This window comes from Mya arenaria, chromosome 6 (genome assembly GCF_026914265.1).
Source record: "Mya arenaria isolate MELC-2E11 chromosome 6, ASM2691426v1".
In the NCBI taxonomy this organism is placed as follows: domain Eukaryota; kingdom Metazoa; phylum Mollusca; class Bivalvia; order Myida; family Myidae; genus Mya; species Mya arenaria.
Window position 1 is genome coordinate 71,540,270 of NC_069127.1, and position 18,778 is coordinate 71,559,047.

The window sequence follows — 18,778 nt, forward strand, 5'->3', positions numbered from 1 at the left end:
CAATCACGCATAAGGAATGAATTCTACTAGGTAGACATACCCAGTAAACTGTTTTAATGAAAAAATACGAAATAACTGCTAAACTTGAATAAATTGTAAACAGACTATGTGGTACTTCATTTAGTAAGTTTCAATGCATTGTTCACATAAATACCAAGTTTATGTCAGTTTTCGACAATTTTCCTTTTTTGTTGCAAATTGGTCATCTTGTGCACAGTTGCTTTAAGATACATTGTAATTGATATTACAACTAAAATCCTTTATTGAAACCTACTCCTTGTTTTTGTGAGTGACGGCTTCATTGATCAAATTAATATCGACCGCAAATTGTGTAAATCTGTATAGTAGTATGTTATTTGAAATCTGTTTATTTAGATCAAACATGGAAGCAGTTTTATTTTGTCAACTGTTACTATTAGATATATATTGTACAATCAATAAACATTTCGGCTAACCTAACCAAAGGTCTACTGGTTTCATACAGTTGGCATATGCTGTTTTCATACATTCGCTTTTTTATGAATAACGTAAATGGACATTTATAAAAAGTAAAAAGAAACACAACTTCAAAATATATGTTTATTGCAACAATCAAACATGTAACAAAAACCTTATGCATATACTGGAAAGTAGAGTTGAAAGGCGAAAGAAGAAATCATGTCCGGTCTGTTGACTCATCATGTTTTTTTCTTTAAAAACACGCACTAAACGGGAGCCATCATCCTTACTTTTTACCAACAAGAAGAGTGAGATAGTATCGCGCTGGTATGAGGACGTGGTCTATGAGGTGAATGACGCCATTGGTGGTGCCGATGTTAGCTTTTGTCACGTGACCGTTCCGGTTCACTCGGACGCCAGTGGAGTCCGTGTGAAGTTGGATGATGTCATGGTTCCTGTCAAGCGTCCGGAGGAACTCGCGGTTGTACAGTCCGGGGGAGTATTCAGTGTGTGGCACCACGTGGTATTCAAGGATCTCGGTCAGCAGTCCCGTGTTAGACGTGAGCTTGTTTACAACAGTCTTTGGAAGGCGGGCAAAGGCAGCATTGGTTGGAGCGAAGACGGTCAGGGCGTCTCCTTGCAGAGCGCTGGCGATCCCGGCCTGCTGTACAAGGCTCAAAAGCGTGCTGACGTTGCTCGTTTTGGTTACGATGTCGACGATATCGCCCTCTGGTGGCAGCATGACGTTATTCAAAACGTGGATGACGCCATTACTGGCCACCTTGTCGAATTCTATGACCTCTGAACCCTGCACCGTCACCTTGTTGTTGTGGCTGTAAATATTGAAACGAACTTTCTGGCCATTCAGTGTGGCAATGGTGAGCTCGTTACTTGCGCTACTCTTCATTATTTTATTCTGAACGACATGGTATTTCAATACGTTCGTCAAAGCGTTGACGTCGTTGGCCAGCCCGCTCAGAGTGGCAGGCGGAAGAGCGTTGAACGCATCGTTCGTCGGAGCAAAGATGGTGTAGGTTCCTGGAGTTAAAATAAAATCAAGCTTTATTAATTTCAAATGGTAGCAATTATGATGATCATAACTATGGCCTAAAACGGTCTGCTGCTATATACATACAACGGTTCTCGGGAAGCTCATGTTATAAAGTAAATTACGTGCAAACCACTAATGATACTCGAAATTCTTTCATTGTTTCCCCACAATGTAATCCCCATATACACGAAAACATTTTCCTTTTTTATTCAAATAGCCATTTCTAAAGGCGTGGTCTGTCCATGGTATAAGTTGATGTTACTAACACCACATATCTAGTCTTATAGTGCAGCCCCGAAAACACCTATTTTGAGGCAGTAAAATAGAAAAAAGTAAAAAGCAACCAAATCTAGAAGGCTTTAAGCTTAAGCATATTTTAAAATGGCAAAGACATGCCATGTAACAGAAAAATATCTTAAGGTCCAATTTTCTTCGTAAGAAAAGTATGTCTTCTCCCTTGTAAAATCCAAACTCAATAAGCAATGTCTGAAATCATTTTCCATTCATCTGCCACCATCTCACTAGCAGCAGTAATTTGCTGTACAGTCAGGCAAATACGCGTTAATATCTTTAATACTTCATAGATCAGCTTCTTTACGATAAAACAGTTGTATATAAAAATTGTCTTGTTAATTATTTGTTATGTATATAATTAGAATGTGTATTTTTATATAAAAGAATCGCCATTTAGTCATTGCAAAAAGAAGAAAAAAACTCCATTTATAGCAGTGAAATCTTCAAAGACGTGTTTTCTTGTAGATCAAGACTTTTCCAATATTTTAGAATTCGATTGTTGAGTGCGATGGCAAATCCTAATAAGGTTTGCAATTTGTAATAGATGTTTTGAAGATGCATGTACCCAAAAAAAATGTAAAATCACGTCAGCAAGCATGAGAAAAATATTTCTTTCGGTTTAAAAAGAACAGCGAAATGAGTCTGTTAAAATTAAATATACGTCATGTGCATGCCGAGGATACGTGTATTCAATATGTATCTAAAATGTACGTGAAATATAAAAAACACCATTTGTTTAAGGTTTAAAGTTATACGTATAATTCACTTACCGGTATTTAGGGTGTTGACGAGTCCCGCCTTGACAACGAGATCTACCAAGGTTGTAAACCGTGAATCGTGAGTGAGGATGTCCACGGTCAGAGCCCCGAAGGCTGGGCCTACCATTACACACAGGATGTACGCGAGATGCATTTTTGTAGTCGGTCTATTAGTTGTAAGAAGACTTCTCCTACTTGAGATCTGAATCAGTAGTGTCCCCATGCGTTCCCTACGGGGCTTATATAACTTGGTTTCTACTATCAAACTCATGTTATTCCATGTGCAAGTTGTGTTATGTAAAACCTTAGTTCGTTTCGTAACTCTTTCACCTTATAGAGTCAAGCCTCGTGTTGTTTGATAACGTGATGATATAACTATAGTCAAGCGATGGCTTTTGAGATTTATATTGACCTTATGATATCTTGAAACATGGCCACTATGTTTGGAGCCAATGCGCATACCATGCCACATACTTACGACTCGCACTGTTTCATTTCTGTGCATGCTTAAAATGCGTGCATGTCAAAATTATGATATATACGTCGTGATATTATTCAATACTAATATATCATTGAAAAAAAATCTTTCCACGAAAAACGGTTGCAAAGCCACAGAACAACTTGTCTTGTTTTAAAGCCCCTCTTTCACGGATTGTCCGTTTTGACAAGTTCGTACTTTTTTGCCTCATAATTAGCCCGTTTTCCGCAAATGTCTTGATATTATGGATATAAGACTGCTGACAAAATCAGATCGCAAGTGTTCATATTAACGTTCAATATATTAAATATTCGGCCTTTTTCAAAACAATTGAAATATGTTCTATTATCGATAGATTGAATTAAAAGGATTTATACAAATATCCGCTGTTACTGAGACAAAAAAAAATTACAAAAGTTGTCAAAAAGTCTTTAATCCTGAAGTGTCTCCCCTATATCAAAGACGTAAATCAAGAAATTGTTATGCACAGCACTGAAATTTGGACATTTTCTTTAGAATTAAATGACAGAAAATATGATTTTGCATTATATTCTGGATTTTTACCAGTTAATGTGTATTTGATGGAAAACAACACATGCGCAAAAGCATGAACATGTCAGAAACCATGGGTTAAATGTTTGTATAATTAGCATAGACACTGGTCCCTTGGTTCGATAACTATGCTACGTTGAATAACAAGGCAATGAGAGTGACACAGTCGTGAGTGAACTTATCGTGAGGTCAGTGTCACATGATTTGACATATGTGGCATCGACTAAAATGATCACAGTTGCATAAGTTGATGTGATAGTGCGAAAGTCATGATCATTTACATTGCTGGAGTTCAATATTGGTCTTAATTGGACCTAAGAACGATGTAGCTAGTCGGATTACTTTGAAATTAATAACTCACCAATAGAGTGAATGAAGTCAGTGATGTATGACATAATATTAACTAAAGTTGCATATTGAATACCACCTCTGGCGTAAAATCGTTGGGATAGGTGATAAGCTGACTCAGATGAGTTTTATATGTTTAATGTTGCACTTATGAATGAATAGGGAGCGTGAGGTTGTGCGCACAGAACCGGTTAATTTTTGTTTGTGAGTTCTTGTCTAGTTTTCACTGACGTGTCAATGCGGTTACCCCAACATTTAACATGGACGTTTTATTGATATTTGTTTAATGTGTGTTGTATTGTAGCTTGTGCTCCTTGTTATGTGATTAGCCTTTATACTGGATCTTGGTTGATTGTTAGGATACTTGCCATGTGCTTGTAGTTCCATTGTTTTATTGTAATCTACCGTAAACAGGCCAAACACGGCTTGGAATAAAAATAGGACACAAATGATGAAAGTTCGTTATCTTGAACAATTCTAGTGTTCAAAAATAAAATAAAAAGTTCCCACTAGTAAGATTGGTGCAAAATGTATTTTTTTAAGGTCAAGGTCACTCATCCATTCTTTTACGTTACCACTTAAGGTTAAGGCATGCCCCTCCACAACGTTTACCTTGTGTCCAAATAATGGACAGTTCCAACAAGATGGCTTGAAAAGAGAATGGACTTCTGCTATTCCCTTTAGTGTCATATGACCCTTAAGCTAAAATTTAGTTATATTTGACCTGAAAGTATGCAATTGTTTGTACAGATTCACATAAGGCCTTACAAGATTGTCTTTAAATGTTGCATATTTCATGGTAGATCGTTGCAATGAGTGACATCTTTAAACATGAAGAAAATGCAACTGTATACATTTGTCTGACCATAGACCGTTCGTAACAAGCTAATCTGAATGTGGTGAGGGTTAAGCTCACTCTCTTACACACACAGGCGTTTTGTATCAAATTGGTGTCACCATAATTACAAACTGTACGAATAAGATGCTATTGTGTCTTTTGTTCAGTGTTGCCATAGTCGAGCTGTTTTATTTCCTCCTTTTATAAATCCCAAAACCAAAGGTCATAAGAAGCTTATTCCAACTTAAGGGACTTCCACAACTCCTTTCCATAGATGAAGATAGGCTACTACGCCCCGACAGACTGCTTTGCCCTAGCACTCATTTCCTTAGTTATACGGAGACTGCTACGCCTCGGGACTCCTTTCCCTAGTTGCACAGAGACTATTTCGCCCGGCACTCCTTTCTTAAATGTGAGAAAAGGGATGAGGGTTACCTTCAAGATGGGAAGTGGAATGTGAAAAAAGATGAGGGTTACCCAAAAGATGGCAAGGGAAATGTGAGAAAAGAGGTAGGGGTTACCTACAAGATGGCAAGGGGAATGTGAGAAAGGGGATGAGGGTTAGCCACAAGATGGCAAGGGGAATATGAGAAAAGGGGTGGGGGTTACCTACAAGAGGGCACGGGACATTTTAGAAAAGAGATGAGGGTTAACTACAAGATGGTAAGGGAAATTTGAGAAAATGTGTGAGGGTAACCTACAATATGACAAAGGAAATTCCAGAAAGGCGATGAGGATTTCGTACAAGATGGCAAGATGTAAAGGAATGAGGGTAACCAACAAAATGTCAAGTGAAATTTGTAAAAAATGGAAGTTTACAATGATGACATTTACAACCTTGTTAACTTTAATGAAGTTCTGAAATATCTGACAATTGTTTGCAAATATACTTAACCAAACGTATGTTGAACCATTTGGCTCCAGGTTATTAGTTGTTACTAGTTGAGAATTAAATGGATGTGCAACTTCATATTTAGACATCGACCTCTTAAGTGTCGGTGCACTTCTAATTTAAACAAAGATGCACCTCTTAATTAAGAGGTACACCTCTTCTTTGATAAAACGAAATAGAGGTGCATGTCTTCACCTCTACTTCATATATTTTACTACAGCTCTGTATATAGAGGTAAACCTTTATATAATAAATGCACCTCTATATTTAGACTTTTGACCCCAAAAGTACGTCTCAAAAACATGAACGTGTCAATGAACATGTATGAATTCGTTTTGCATGGTTAAAAGCTCAAGAGTTAGTTCCATGTGCTACGTTGAAGTTCACCCTAATTTGACGAATATTGCATTTGATGAGTCACGATTATAAATTTTAAACACTCATTTGATTTGCAAGCTGTAGTATATATACCATATATATATTATGGTTTGGTACGCACGCTTAGCTGAAACAGACCGTTTATACTGAAAAAAGCGACAGTTGCATTTAAGTAACGTTGTAGGTGTCGTTGATAAAATACCAGACACTCACTTTGAAACAGTCGACGCACGTTAAAATTAATGTTGGATTAACATTCAGTAAGGCGCGTTTGTATGAAAGTAGACGTTTAAAGCTAAATAAGCTATTTTGGGCAAGAATTATTATTCACGATTTTCTTTACGTTCAGCATAACACTTGGTTCCAAATCTAAGTTAAACAAACTATCGCTGGGAGAAAGTCTAATGATTGTCATTATTAGGAAAACGTGGAAAAGCTCAAAGAAGCAACATGATTACGTATTTATGTAAATAATTTGTCGCCTTCTTTCATGGATATCATGTGACAACGTTTAGTCCACTGTTAGGAATGGACAGGGATTTGCATAGTTAAATGTACATGTAGGTCCTTCCGATGTGTCCGTACTGCTCAAGATTGATACTCGGAGTAAAGTTTTGCCATTCACAAAGCCTTCATAGTCATTGGCATAAAGTAAGTTCTGGAAGCTCCACATTCAAAGCCTTCAGCATATGACACGTAATATAAAAGGGTGCATTACCTGAAGGTGTATTCATCCTGGAACTGGCACAACAAAGGATGATGTTCATATAGATGACACACATTCAAATCCTTTAAAAAGTCACCAATCAACCCTTGATTTTGAACTGATACATCTCATGTACACAATTATGTCAGATTCCCAGGTCAACTTGACCCCCCCATTAAGGAAATTGTATTAAAGGAATACAAAAAGGTATTGATGGCATTGGACTGCTAGCTGATGAAGGCAAGATTCACATTGACCCCCACAGTCCAGCCGGGGATGCATCCCCAAGAACGGCCCCTAAAGCATACAAAAGGGCAAGGAGGAGTTGTTCCGCATGTAGTCATTATGTGTCATCAAAAAGTTTATTAAACCTACTGACTGGGTTAGTTCAATGGTCGTTACCGAAAATGCCAATGGTCAAATTCGTATATGTTCGGATCCGCGTGACTTCAATGAGGCTATTCAACGTCCACATAACCATTTCAGAACTTAAGATGATATATTGCATCAGCTTTCATGTGCAAAGTATTTTACAAAGCTTGATATGTTTGGATAGGTTATTGTGCATTGCAACTTGAGAGAGAGAGAGAGAATCCTCGTTCCTTTTATGATTCAACACAATATATGGAAGGAACCTATATGTCCGAGATCTCTTTGGTCTGAAGTCAAGTGGTGATTTGTCTGTCCAAGAAAATGATCCTTGCCTTGAAGGTCTTAGTGGTGTGCCTGTCATCGTGAATGATATGATAAAATGTATGGGCTATCTGGAAAGGAACATGACTCCAATTTAAAGGCAGATCTACAGAGGCCTTATGATGCGGGTATTCGTTTTATCGAAACCAAATTCGAGGTCGGGGTATCAAACGTAGACTACTTAGGTCACCTTCCCACATCAGAAGTTTGAAAAACACCCACTCAAAGACGGAAGTATACAGAAAATGAAGCTACCAAAAAGTTATCAGAACTTAAAACCGCATTAGGTATTGTAGACTATCTGTTCAGATTTGCCCCAAGCCTGGCAGATGTAAGAGCCCCTTTGGGACAACTACTGTCTAAAGATGTTAAATTATGTTGGGTATCTCCACAAAGAGATGTATTTGACAAAGTGAAACAGGCCGGGATCAGGTTTAGCTATTTAAAAAAAATGCAAGTCATTACCATTGCAAGTTGATGCATCAAAGTTTGGTCTCAGAGCAACTATAATGCAAGACGGGATGCCAATAGGACGAAACCAGTCAAGATGCAACGTAAGTATTGTTGAAACAGACAATACCTCAAGGTTGGTCAACCTCTAGAAAATTGTGTCCGTCCCAGATATTGCCATTTGAAATTTCCGTGATGTGATTATTTGCATTTAATGGCTCATTCACGCATGTCACATGGGAGTTGAGAAATACGGGCCCGGGATGTTATGTTTTGGCCACGAATATCGGCTGATATTATCTGTCTCGTGTTAAAATGTAACGTCTGTTTGAAGCACCGAAACTCAAACCCAAAATAGCAATTAATTATAATTGCGATCCCTTATTATATATGGCATATTATAGGCACTGACCTATTAACCTGGGAAGATAGGAATTATCTGCAGGTAATGGATTACTACAGCAGGTATTTTGAGGTCATGACAAGGATTTACCCAATATAAGAAGCACCACGGTCATTTACAGCATGGAAGACATAATGACCAGAAGAGGAATAAGTGAAGTTATATCAAAAGGTGGTCACTGCTGTACTTCTCAGGCTGATTTCGAAACGAAGTTTATTTCAATTACCAGACAAGTAGCCCCTATCACAGTCAGTCAAACCGGCTAGCTGAGAGATATGTGCCAACTTGTTAGAAAATTCTTCCAAAAGCTAAGGAGACTGGGTATGATCCATGTATTGATATTTCAGAATACCAGACCATTCTTCATGAAAGTTCCCTTATCAACCAAACGGGCAAGCTGACAAATATGTGTCATTTTAAAAAAGGCAATGTTAACAAGGCCTGTTCCTATATTCGAAGTCCGGACCTCTCCTCTTGAGTCAGGTTATTTCTCTGCGCAGTTAAATATGGGCAGACAATTGCGCTCTGTCCAACCCAACAACTAGGAAATCTCATGCCCAAGGTGATATCTCCTTATTAAGTCAGGAAGAGTATTCAATGTAGCAAAAAGAAGGGGAAGAAATATTATTACAGACAAGCAAGGTCATTAGAGCCCTGAACATTTGGAGAAAATACAATAAAACTTGGAAACCAGCAATTGTAGTGAAAGGTCAATTAAAGTTCAGTGCCTAGATGGGTCTATATACATCCGAAACGGACGGAATATGTTAAAGACCAATGAGTCCTGCCACGGTCAGAAATCCAGGAAATGCCAATATGCCAATCACTTTCCCCGTATGACATCAAACATTATGATAACACTACGTGGCAATACTTCCTCTCCATGTATGAATCACAATGTGTACATAACCCGGCCAGGAACGGCCGTAAAACCAAAAGTAATTGAATCCATGTGATGTTCATTTTGCAGTCAAACTTATTGTTTTGCTTGTCTTATTTAGTTTTTGATGATTTAATTAGCCTGACAACCTTTAATTAATTTGCTGATGAAATCAAGTGAATTCAAATCCTGCTGCCACCACCCTAATATGGAGTCTCTCTGAACATATCTATTAGGGATGGCAACGAGTAGTAAAATTAATACTCGAGTACTCGGACGATCGTTCGATCGAGTACTCGGGTACTCGATTACTCGGAAAAATTGAATATGTGTTCGCAAAGACAAGATTGTGCATACATGTATCGTTAATGACGTATATTGTGCGTTGGTCGTATTATTGGTCATTTTCACCTTTAAAGTAAACTTTCATTACGTATTTTTACTATTTTAACAAAAAATGATATAAAAAGAAAACAAATGCTGTTTCAGGCTTTTAATTTGTCTTATTCGTTTCATTACACAAGTATGCACTGCAGAAATGAACAACAACAATCAGAATTACAATGAACGAAAATTAATAGCATACATAAAAATAGTGAACGAAATTCAATACGAAGTTCAGTTGTTGAGTTGTTTACTCTACATTTTTTTTTTTAAATGATAGATTTTCGTACTGTGTAATTGTTGTTTACCTCATTAATATTCATAATTCTTGATTTTAAATATCAACCAATCAATTGTGATAATCATTGCAAAAATAGTTAAAATACGCCCATTAAGAAATCATTTCTCGTAAACAGTCGATATTCTTTCGCTCGTTAGCATCCATTGTTTGGTGGAAGGTCTCTAATTAGTATACAAAAGAATTGTGTAGGTGAAAGTACCGCTATCAAAACTTCGCTAATTGATATCAGTGCTAATTTGAAATAAGGGTCCTTTGTTGACAGTTTGCAACTATCACAACTACTGTCAACTAATTGATTGAGGTCAATTGTGTACACAGCGGTGATCAGAGGGACCGTAAATTGTCCTCTTGGCAACTAATCAGATCTGATATTTTGTCTGTAAATCGTGTATTTGGTGATTTTTATAGATGTTTTTGATTTTTTTCCGAGTACTCGAGTAGTGATTTGGTACTCGAGTACTCGGACGTTCGATCGAGTACTCGGGTACTCGTTGCCATCCCTAATATCTATACATACTATATCAACTCACATATGTAATGATTATTGTATTGATATATTTTGTTTGTTAAGAAGGGAGATGTAACGTTTTACTGGAATTCATTTAACCTTCATTAATTCCTCCACCTTTTTATGGATCACAGTTTTTGATAAGGCCAGCCAGCCAACTCTGGAAGGGATCTTATCACTAGTAGCCGGTGCTGTACCATTCGCACAATACAACATAATAAATAGTTCGAACACAATGTTGATGTTCTGTATAACATGACAGTGAGGTTTATAGAGATTTAAAGGGACTGTACACCAGATTGGAACTAAAAAAAGTTTTTTTCTGTAATGAATCTCAGGACAATTCTTTAATAGAATGTGTTACGCTTTGATATCATAATTGTAAAAAAGTACCAAAATGTAAAAAAAAAATTGTGTCGGAGACCGGGTTCGAATTCGTGTCGCAAAATTTGCAGTCGAGCGCTGTATCCACTGAGCTACAAAGGATTATTCCAAACGAGTGATATATTTAAGCTATATACCTAACTTGTGATAACATCGACTAATCAATCACGCATAAGGAATGAATTCTACCTGGTAGACATACCCAGTAAACTGTTTTAATGAAAAAATACGAAATAACTGCTAAACTTGAATAAATTGTAAACAAACTATGTGGTACTTCATTTAGTAAGTTTCAATGCATTGTACACATAAATACCAAGTTTATGTCAGTTTTCGACAATTTTCCTTTTTTGTTGCAAATTGGTCATCTGGTGCACAGTTGCTTTAAGATACATTGTAATTGATATTACAACTAAAATCCTTTATTGAAACCTACTCCTTGTTTTTGTGAGTGACGGCTTCATTGATCAAATTAATATCGACCGCAAATTGTATAAATCTGTATAGTAGTATGTTATTTGAAATCTGTTTATTTAGATCAAACATGGAAGCAGTTTTATTTTGTCAACTGTTACTATTAGATATATATTGTACAATCAATAAACATTTCGGCTAACCTAACCAAACCAAAGGTCTACTGGTTTCATACAGTTGGCATATGCTGTTTTCATACATTCGCTTTTTTATGAATAACGTAAATGGACATTTATAAAAAGTAAAAAAAATACAACTTCAAAATATATGTTTATTGCAACAATCAAACATGTAACAAAATCCTTATGCATATACTGGAAAGTAGAGTTGAAAGGCGAAAGAAAAAAATCATGTCCGGTCTGTTGACTCATCATGTTTCTTTTCTTTAAAAACACGCACTAAACGGGAGCCATCATCCTTACTTTTTACCAACAAGAAGAGTGAGATAGTATCGCGCTGGTATGAGGACGTGGTCTATGAGGTGAATGACGCCATTGGTGGTACCGATGTTAGCCTTTGTCACGTGACCGTTCCGGTTCACTCGGACGCCAGTGGAGTCCGTGTGAAGTTGGATGATGTCATGGTTCCTGTCAAGCGTCCGGAGGAACTCGCGGTTGTACAGTCCGGGGGAATATTCAGTGTGTGGCACCACGTGGTATTCAAGGATCTCGGTCAGCAGCCCCGTGTTAGACGTGATCTTATTTACAACACTGGATGGAAGGCGGGCAAAGGCAGCATTGGTTGGAGCGAAGACGGTCAGGGCGTCTCCTTTCAGAGCGCTGGCGATCCCGGCCTGCTGTACAAGGCTCAAAAGCGTGCTGACGTCGCTCGTTTTGGCTACGATGTCGACGATATCGCCCTCTGGTGGCAACATGACGTTGTTCAAAACGTGGATGACGCCATTACTGGCCACCTTGTCGAATTCTATGACCTCTGAACCCTGCACCGTCACCTTGTTGTTGTGGCTGTAAATATTGAAACGAACTTTCTGGCCATTCAGTGTGGCAATGGTGAGCTCGTTACTTGCGCTACTCTTCATTATTTTATTCTGAACGACATGGTATTTCAATACGTTCGTCAAAGCGTTGACGTCGTTGGCCAGCCCGCTCAGAGTGGCAGGCGGGAGAGCGTTGAACGCATCGTTCGTCGGAGCAAAGATGGTGTAGGTTCCTGGAGTAGAAAAACCGCGAGCTTTAATGATTTTGAAAATTTGATTATCATAACTACGGCTTAAAACTTTCTGTTGTTTTATGTATACATGATTTCCCGAGAAAGTAATTTTATAAGGTAAATTACACGCAAACCACAAAAGATACTCGAAATCCTTTCATTGTTAACCAAAACTGAAATTCCCATAAATACGAAAACATTATCATTTAATTCAAATATTCATTTTCTAAAAGCGTAATCTGTCCATGGTATAAGTTGATGTCACTAACACCACATATTTAGTCTTATAGTGCAGCCCCGAAAACACCTATTCTGAGGCAGGGAAAAAAGTAAAAAGCAATTAAATCTAGAAGATTTTAAGCTTAAACACATTTCTTTGGTCTACAAATGGCATTGTACCTTATTTTAATTGCCAGGAAACTGTCATATAAAAATGTCCCATCATTTTCCATGCATCTGCCACCATCTCCTTAGCAGCAGGAATATGCTTAACGGTCAGGCAATTACGCGTTAATATCTTTAATATTTCATAGATCAGCTACTTAGACACATATGATGTACAATTTGATCAATGTTAAGAATAAAACTCCATTAACTTCATATCTGAGAGAAGGCTGAACCGTCCGTATTAACTTATTTGAATTACTACATGTATAAAATATATTAAAAAAGAAGTCAGTGTCCTCGTCTCAATAAATTCATTATACAATTTTAAATAATCTAAGAACATTTTGTTAAAAAATAAGCTCTATTTATCTCGTACATATGCAATATTTAACGATAATTTTATAAGTTATGGGGTTAGTAGGTGACCCGATATGGGATATACGGGGCAAAGGAAACCATATGGTTTCCTGTGCCCGTATATCCAAAATCTGGTCATCTACTAGCCCCGTAACGTATATATCACGTCGACAACCTGGTTAAATGTTTCATTTCATTTATCGGAATCGGAAAAAAGACGCCATTTTGGTACAAAATAATTTTGGTGACCCAATATGGAAAAATATTGGGTCACCGCGTGACCAGTCCTGGACCAATGACGTTGCGTCATTTATGTTGGAGTCGTGAAATAGTTTTAAATCATGATATTTTTGTTCATAATTTGTCATGTATATGATAAGTTTGTGATTTTAGAAAAAAATAGGATCGTCATTAAGTGATTCCAACAACTACAAAAAAACACACATTTAAAACAGTGAAATCCTCAAAGACGTGTTTTCTTGTAGATCAGGACTTTTTTAATAGTTTAAAATTTGATTGTTGAGTGCGATGGCAAATTCTGGTAAGGTTTGCAATTTGTAATAGATGTTTTTGAAGAACTCAGAAATGCATGTACCCTAATAAGTTGTAAAGTAACGTCACCAAGCATGGGCAAAATATTTCCTTCTGCTTTAAAAGATTAGCGAACTGACTCTGCCAATATAAAGTATACGTCATGTGTGCTGAGGATACGTATATATATATCTCGACAATTAACGTTAATAAATCCCATTTGTTTAAGGTATAAAGTTGTACACATAATTCACTTACCGGTATTTAGGGTGTTGACGAGTCCCGCCTTGACAACGAGATCTACCAAGGTTGTAAACCGTGAATCGTGAGCGAGGATGTCCACGGTCAGAGCCCCGAAGGCTGGGCCTACCATTACACACAGGAAGTACGCGAGATGCATTTTTGTGGAGTTGTTCCTCTCTATGTGTAAGTAGACTTCTCCTACTTCAGGTCTGAATCAGTAGTGTCCCCATGCGTTCCATTCGAGGTTTATATAGCTTGGTTCCTTTAATCAACCTCATGCCATTCCATGTGGAAGTTGTGTTCTTATGTAAAACCTTAATTTCATAAATTCGTTTCGCAACTCTTTCACTTTATAGAAACAAGCCTCGTATTGTTTGATAACGTGATGTTATAACTATGGTCAAGCCATAGCTTTGAGATATATATTGACCTTATGATATCTTGAAACATGACCACTATAGTTTGAGCCGATGGGGCATACCATGCCACATACTTACGAGTCGCCTTGTTTCATTTCGGTGCATACGTTTGTCGATGTAAAGATATATACGTAGTGATGCTATTCTATACCAATACATTATTGAAAAAAATATTTGAATAAAAAAAGGTTGCTAAGCCACAGAACAACTTGTCTTGTTTTAAAGCTCCTCTCTCATGGTTTGACCGTTTTGCGTCAAGCGTTGGTCCAATGGCAATTGCATAACTGAACATATCCGAACAAAAACAGCAGAAGGGGACAATGCAATACAATCATCGTCTTTTAATAGTATTCTGAGCAATTACTTATAAAACAAGCAAATATATTCATATGTCAAACTTAAGTCAGGAGGAGGAAGGGCGGGTCTTTTTTTAAAATGTCAGTACAAACTAATAGCTGAATGTTAAACACACCTCGTCTGAACAGCATCTTGGTTGGAAAGACAGTTTGACCATTAGGGGAAACTGATTGTTTAGCGAAGAATTATTAGCCAATAGAAATAGAGATGAGCGATACACAGCTTGTGTTCTTACTTGACTTGGGTAAGAAACAACTAATATTCAATCTGCCTATAACGTCGGTTACTCTGAAGATTAGCCGGAATTAGCGTTACTGAGATAAAAATGAACAGAACAATTGTCGAAAACGGAAATCTGTGAGAGTGCAGCTTTTATCCCAAAGTCTTTCCCTTAAACCGAAGACTTAAATTTAGAAATTGTTTTGCACAAATCAAATGATAAACAAATCGTTTTGCATTAAAATTTTTAGTGCAAGCGTTTTCACCAGTTAATTTGTTTTTGATGGAAAACAACACATTGGCAAAAGCATAAACATTTCAGAAACCATGGCTTGTATGGTAGTAAACTTAAGTAATTGACACTGGCCCCTTGATTTGATAACTGGTCAGTATATTTTCACAGTCCCGAGTGAACTTATCGTGTGTTAAGTGTCACATGATTTGACATATGTGGCATCGACTAAAAGGACCACTGTTGTATAAGTCGATGTAAAAGTGCGAAAGTCATGAACGTTCGGACTGCTCTGGGCTGGTATTCAATATTCGTCTTAAAGTAACTCGCTCATGGCTTGTAGAATGCACATTTTTTAGTTACGAAATAAAGTGTGGCAAATCATAAGGAGTGTTAAAACAAAAACGCCGAAAGCTGGAACCTTTCAGCAAATGTTGATATTTGCTCAAATATCGTCTTTGAAGAGGACAATTTTCATTAGCGTTTATATCTTGATTAAAACACTTGATGTGGTATTGCGTGATTGATCGATTGTCATAATGACGTGACATTATCAATGTATCGTTAACCGGTCAACATATCCACCAATTATGTTACTGTCCCGGTGGCCGTGTGGATTAGCCGGCTGTTTTCTTATTTCTCTTGACTAAACCGGCGTGGGTTCGAACCCCACTAAAACCAAACTACTTTTATTATGCTATAACTGTTGTTTTTTCTGCAATTTCATAGATTAAGATAATGATAAAATAAGTGTTTTCAGATGAATTATCGGGAAAACTTATTATGGTCCAGAGACATGAGCGAGTCACTTTAATTGGATCTAAGAACGATGTAGCTGATCGCATTTCTTGTTATTAATAACTGACAAATAGAGTGGATGAGGTCTATGATGTATGACCCTAATATTAAATTATGCTAATTGGATACCACCCCAGGCGTAAAATCGTTGGGGTACGTGATTAGCTGACTCCGATGAGGTCTATATTTTTAATGTTGCACTTATTAATGAAAAATGGAGTGTGAGATGTGAGGTTGTGCGCACAACCGGTTTAAACATTGGTGAGTTCTTGTCTAGTCTGCACTGACGTGTTAATGCGGTTATCCAACATTTACCATGAACGATTATTTGATATTTTTTATTATATCATTGTGTCTCTTGTTCAGTGGTTTGCCCTTATACGGGATCTTGGTTAAATGTTAGGATAGAGCTCTAATTGGATTGCACTTGTAGTTCCATAGCCTTACTGTAGTCCAGCCGATGTGCCGAAAAAAGGTCAAGCATGGAAAAAAGAGAACGCAAATGAAATCTAGAAGGTCATCATCTTAAACAATGCTAGTGTCCAAAAATAAAAATAAAAATGTTCCTAATAGTTAGATTCGTGTTTTTTCATGGTCAAGGCCACTCCTCCTATTTTGTTTTATCTCACCACTTAGGGTAAAGGCATGCCCCTTCATAACGTTTACCTTGTGTCCAAATAACGTGGCGTGTAGGAAATAAACTCCTTTAGTTTCATATAACCTGTGAAACTTAGTTACATGTGACCTGAAAATACACTTTATATTTTTCTTTCAGATTTACAAGGCCGTACGAGATTGTCTTTTAATGCTATAATTAATATTTACTTCGTTCCCACCAGTGTAACTCCTTCTGTGAGCATTTGCCTGGCCATGATGTATAGGGGGTTAAGCTGATTCTCATATACATTCAGGCATTTTGTATTGAATTGGTGTTCCTTAATCACAAACGGAACGAGTAATTTGTAGTTGTTTCTTCTGTATTCATTTTTGCCCAAATCAAGTTTTCTTTTGATTTCTCCATCTTTAATTCTCAAGACCAAAGGTCAGACGAAGCTTTTTCAAACGAAAGAAACTCCACTACTCCTTTCCTTACTTGCACGGAGCCTGCTACACCCCGGCCCTCCTTTCCTAAGTAACACGGTGACTGCTACGCCCCGGCACTCATTTTCGTAGTTGAACGGAGACTGCTACGCCCCAGCATTTCCTTTATAAGTTGAACGTAGACTGTTACGCCCCAGCATTCCTTTTATTAGTTGAAAGGCGACTGCTACGCCCTGGATCTCCTTTCCTTAGTTTCACGGAGACTGCTACGCCCCGGCACTCCGTTCCTTAGTTACACGGAGACTGCTACGCCCCGGATCTCCTTTCCTTAGTTTCACGGAGACTGTTACGCCCCGGCACTCCGTTCCTTAGTTACACGGAGACTGCTACGCCCCGGATCTCCATTGATTAGTTACACGGCTGCTACGCCCCATCTATCAATGTATCGTTTTATGTTCATGATCTCAAACAAGGTTTTTGACAGTCGTGGAAAGTCAGCATATCTTTCCGAACCATGAAAGATAAATACGCTGAATGGGTAATTTCTAATTAAACGAATAAAACAAACTTCATTCCTTGTGTGACTGACTACCGACTATGTGATATTGCTAAAATATAATGCCGCACTTATGCCATAAGTAATACGTAAAATGTTAGAAGTACAACATAAAGTTGTTTTTTTATTCATTTTTATTAGAAACCAACTTCAAAATAATTGTGTCTGCAACCTAAAAGTATAGAGCATTTAACCTTGGAAAAGGCATCAGATATAGAATATCTATAAACTGTTTTAAAACCAGGCTTGACTCCGCTACGAGCCTCAAAGTTTGAATAAACTCATACATGAGCTTACTTTCAAACATCTCCTTGTATGGATAACAGTGCATATAGGTATTTCGTACAACGCTCCATCTGATCGGCCTCTAACAAGTCTGTTTAAACGCGCTCCAGGGGTCGGGATTGGCCCCGCACTGTGGCCTAAACTTTTCGTTTTTCAGCATAGTTATATTGTTTGGAAATGTCGTGCTAGTTATTTTTACATTAGAATAAATAACAATTCGAATGTCTCGCTTGCAATATAGTGGACATTATACAATTAAGAAAGGAAACAAAGTGCCTTGCTGTCACGACAATGGACATTAGACATTCAAAGGGAATGGCGTGCTTTCATTATAGTAACCTAGACTACGTCTCTCGATATATTTGTTTCATCGTTAAAATTTTTAGATAGTAAGTATCCAATGATGTATGTACATTTTTTTAAAAGCATCTTATAATACATGTGAAATAACAGAATAAATGGCCATCTTTCCTTATAACTGGGTCCATTTTTAACCTTAAAATATGTGTTTGGATGAATGCATTCTCTATGGCTATTTTTATGATATAGCAGGACCAATATATAGTATCTTTTTTATTTAAAAAAGATGTTTGTGAGGCTACTTTTGCATAATTAATTCGTAAATTCAGATTGAACATTTTGACAACTTTTTTATTTTTATTTTTTTTGCCTTGCAACGAGCCAATATTTGCGAAATGTATGGAAACCAGTTATATAAAACTGCTGACAAAAATTTGATCGCAGATTTTTATATTTAAGCTCAGAAATTGATGTTTAATGCATTTTCCATTAAACATTAATTTTCTAACGGAAATATGAAAAACTACGGTCTGATTTTTTGTCACCAATCTTATATCATTGGTTTGAAGATGTTTGTACGTAAAAAAGTTAACGTGGGGAATGTACCGGAAGGTGAATTCAGTGCTACGTACGAGTGTGGCGACGAGGAAGCATCTCTGTCAGATATTCTGAC

At 37.3% G+C, this 18,778-nt stretch overlaps 1 protein-coding gene across 1 annotated transcript; it reads right to left on the minus strand.

Moving 5' to 3' along the window:
- Nucleotides 1-724: 724 nt before the first annotated feature.
- LOC128238016 (transforming growth factor-beta-induced protein ig-h3-like) lies at nucleotides 725-14,055 on the minus strand. The gene is made up of 4 exons (XM_052953584.1): nucleotides 13,914-14,055; nucleotides 11,640-12,380; nucleotides 2,554-2,661; nucleotides 725-1,476 (listed from the first exon to the last, which is right to left on the minus strand). The coding sequence occupies exons 1-4, from the start codon at nucleotides 14,053-14,055 to the stop codon at nucleotides 725-727; spliced, it is 1,743 nt and encodes a 580-aa protein (XP_052809544.1).
- Nucleotides 14,056-18,778: the final 4,723 nt, after the last annotated feature.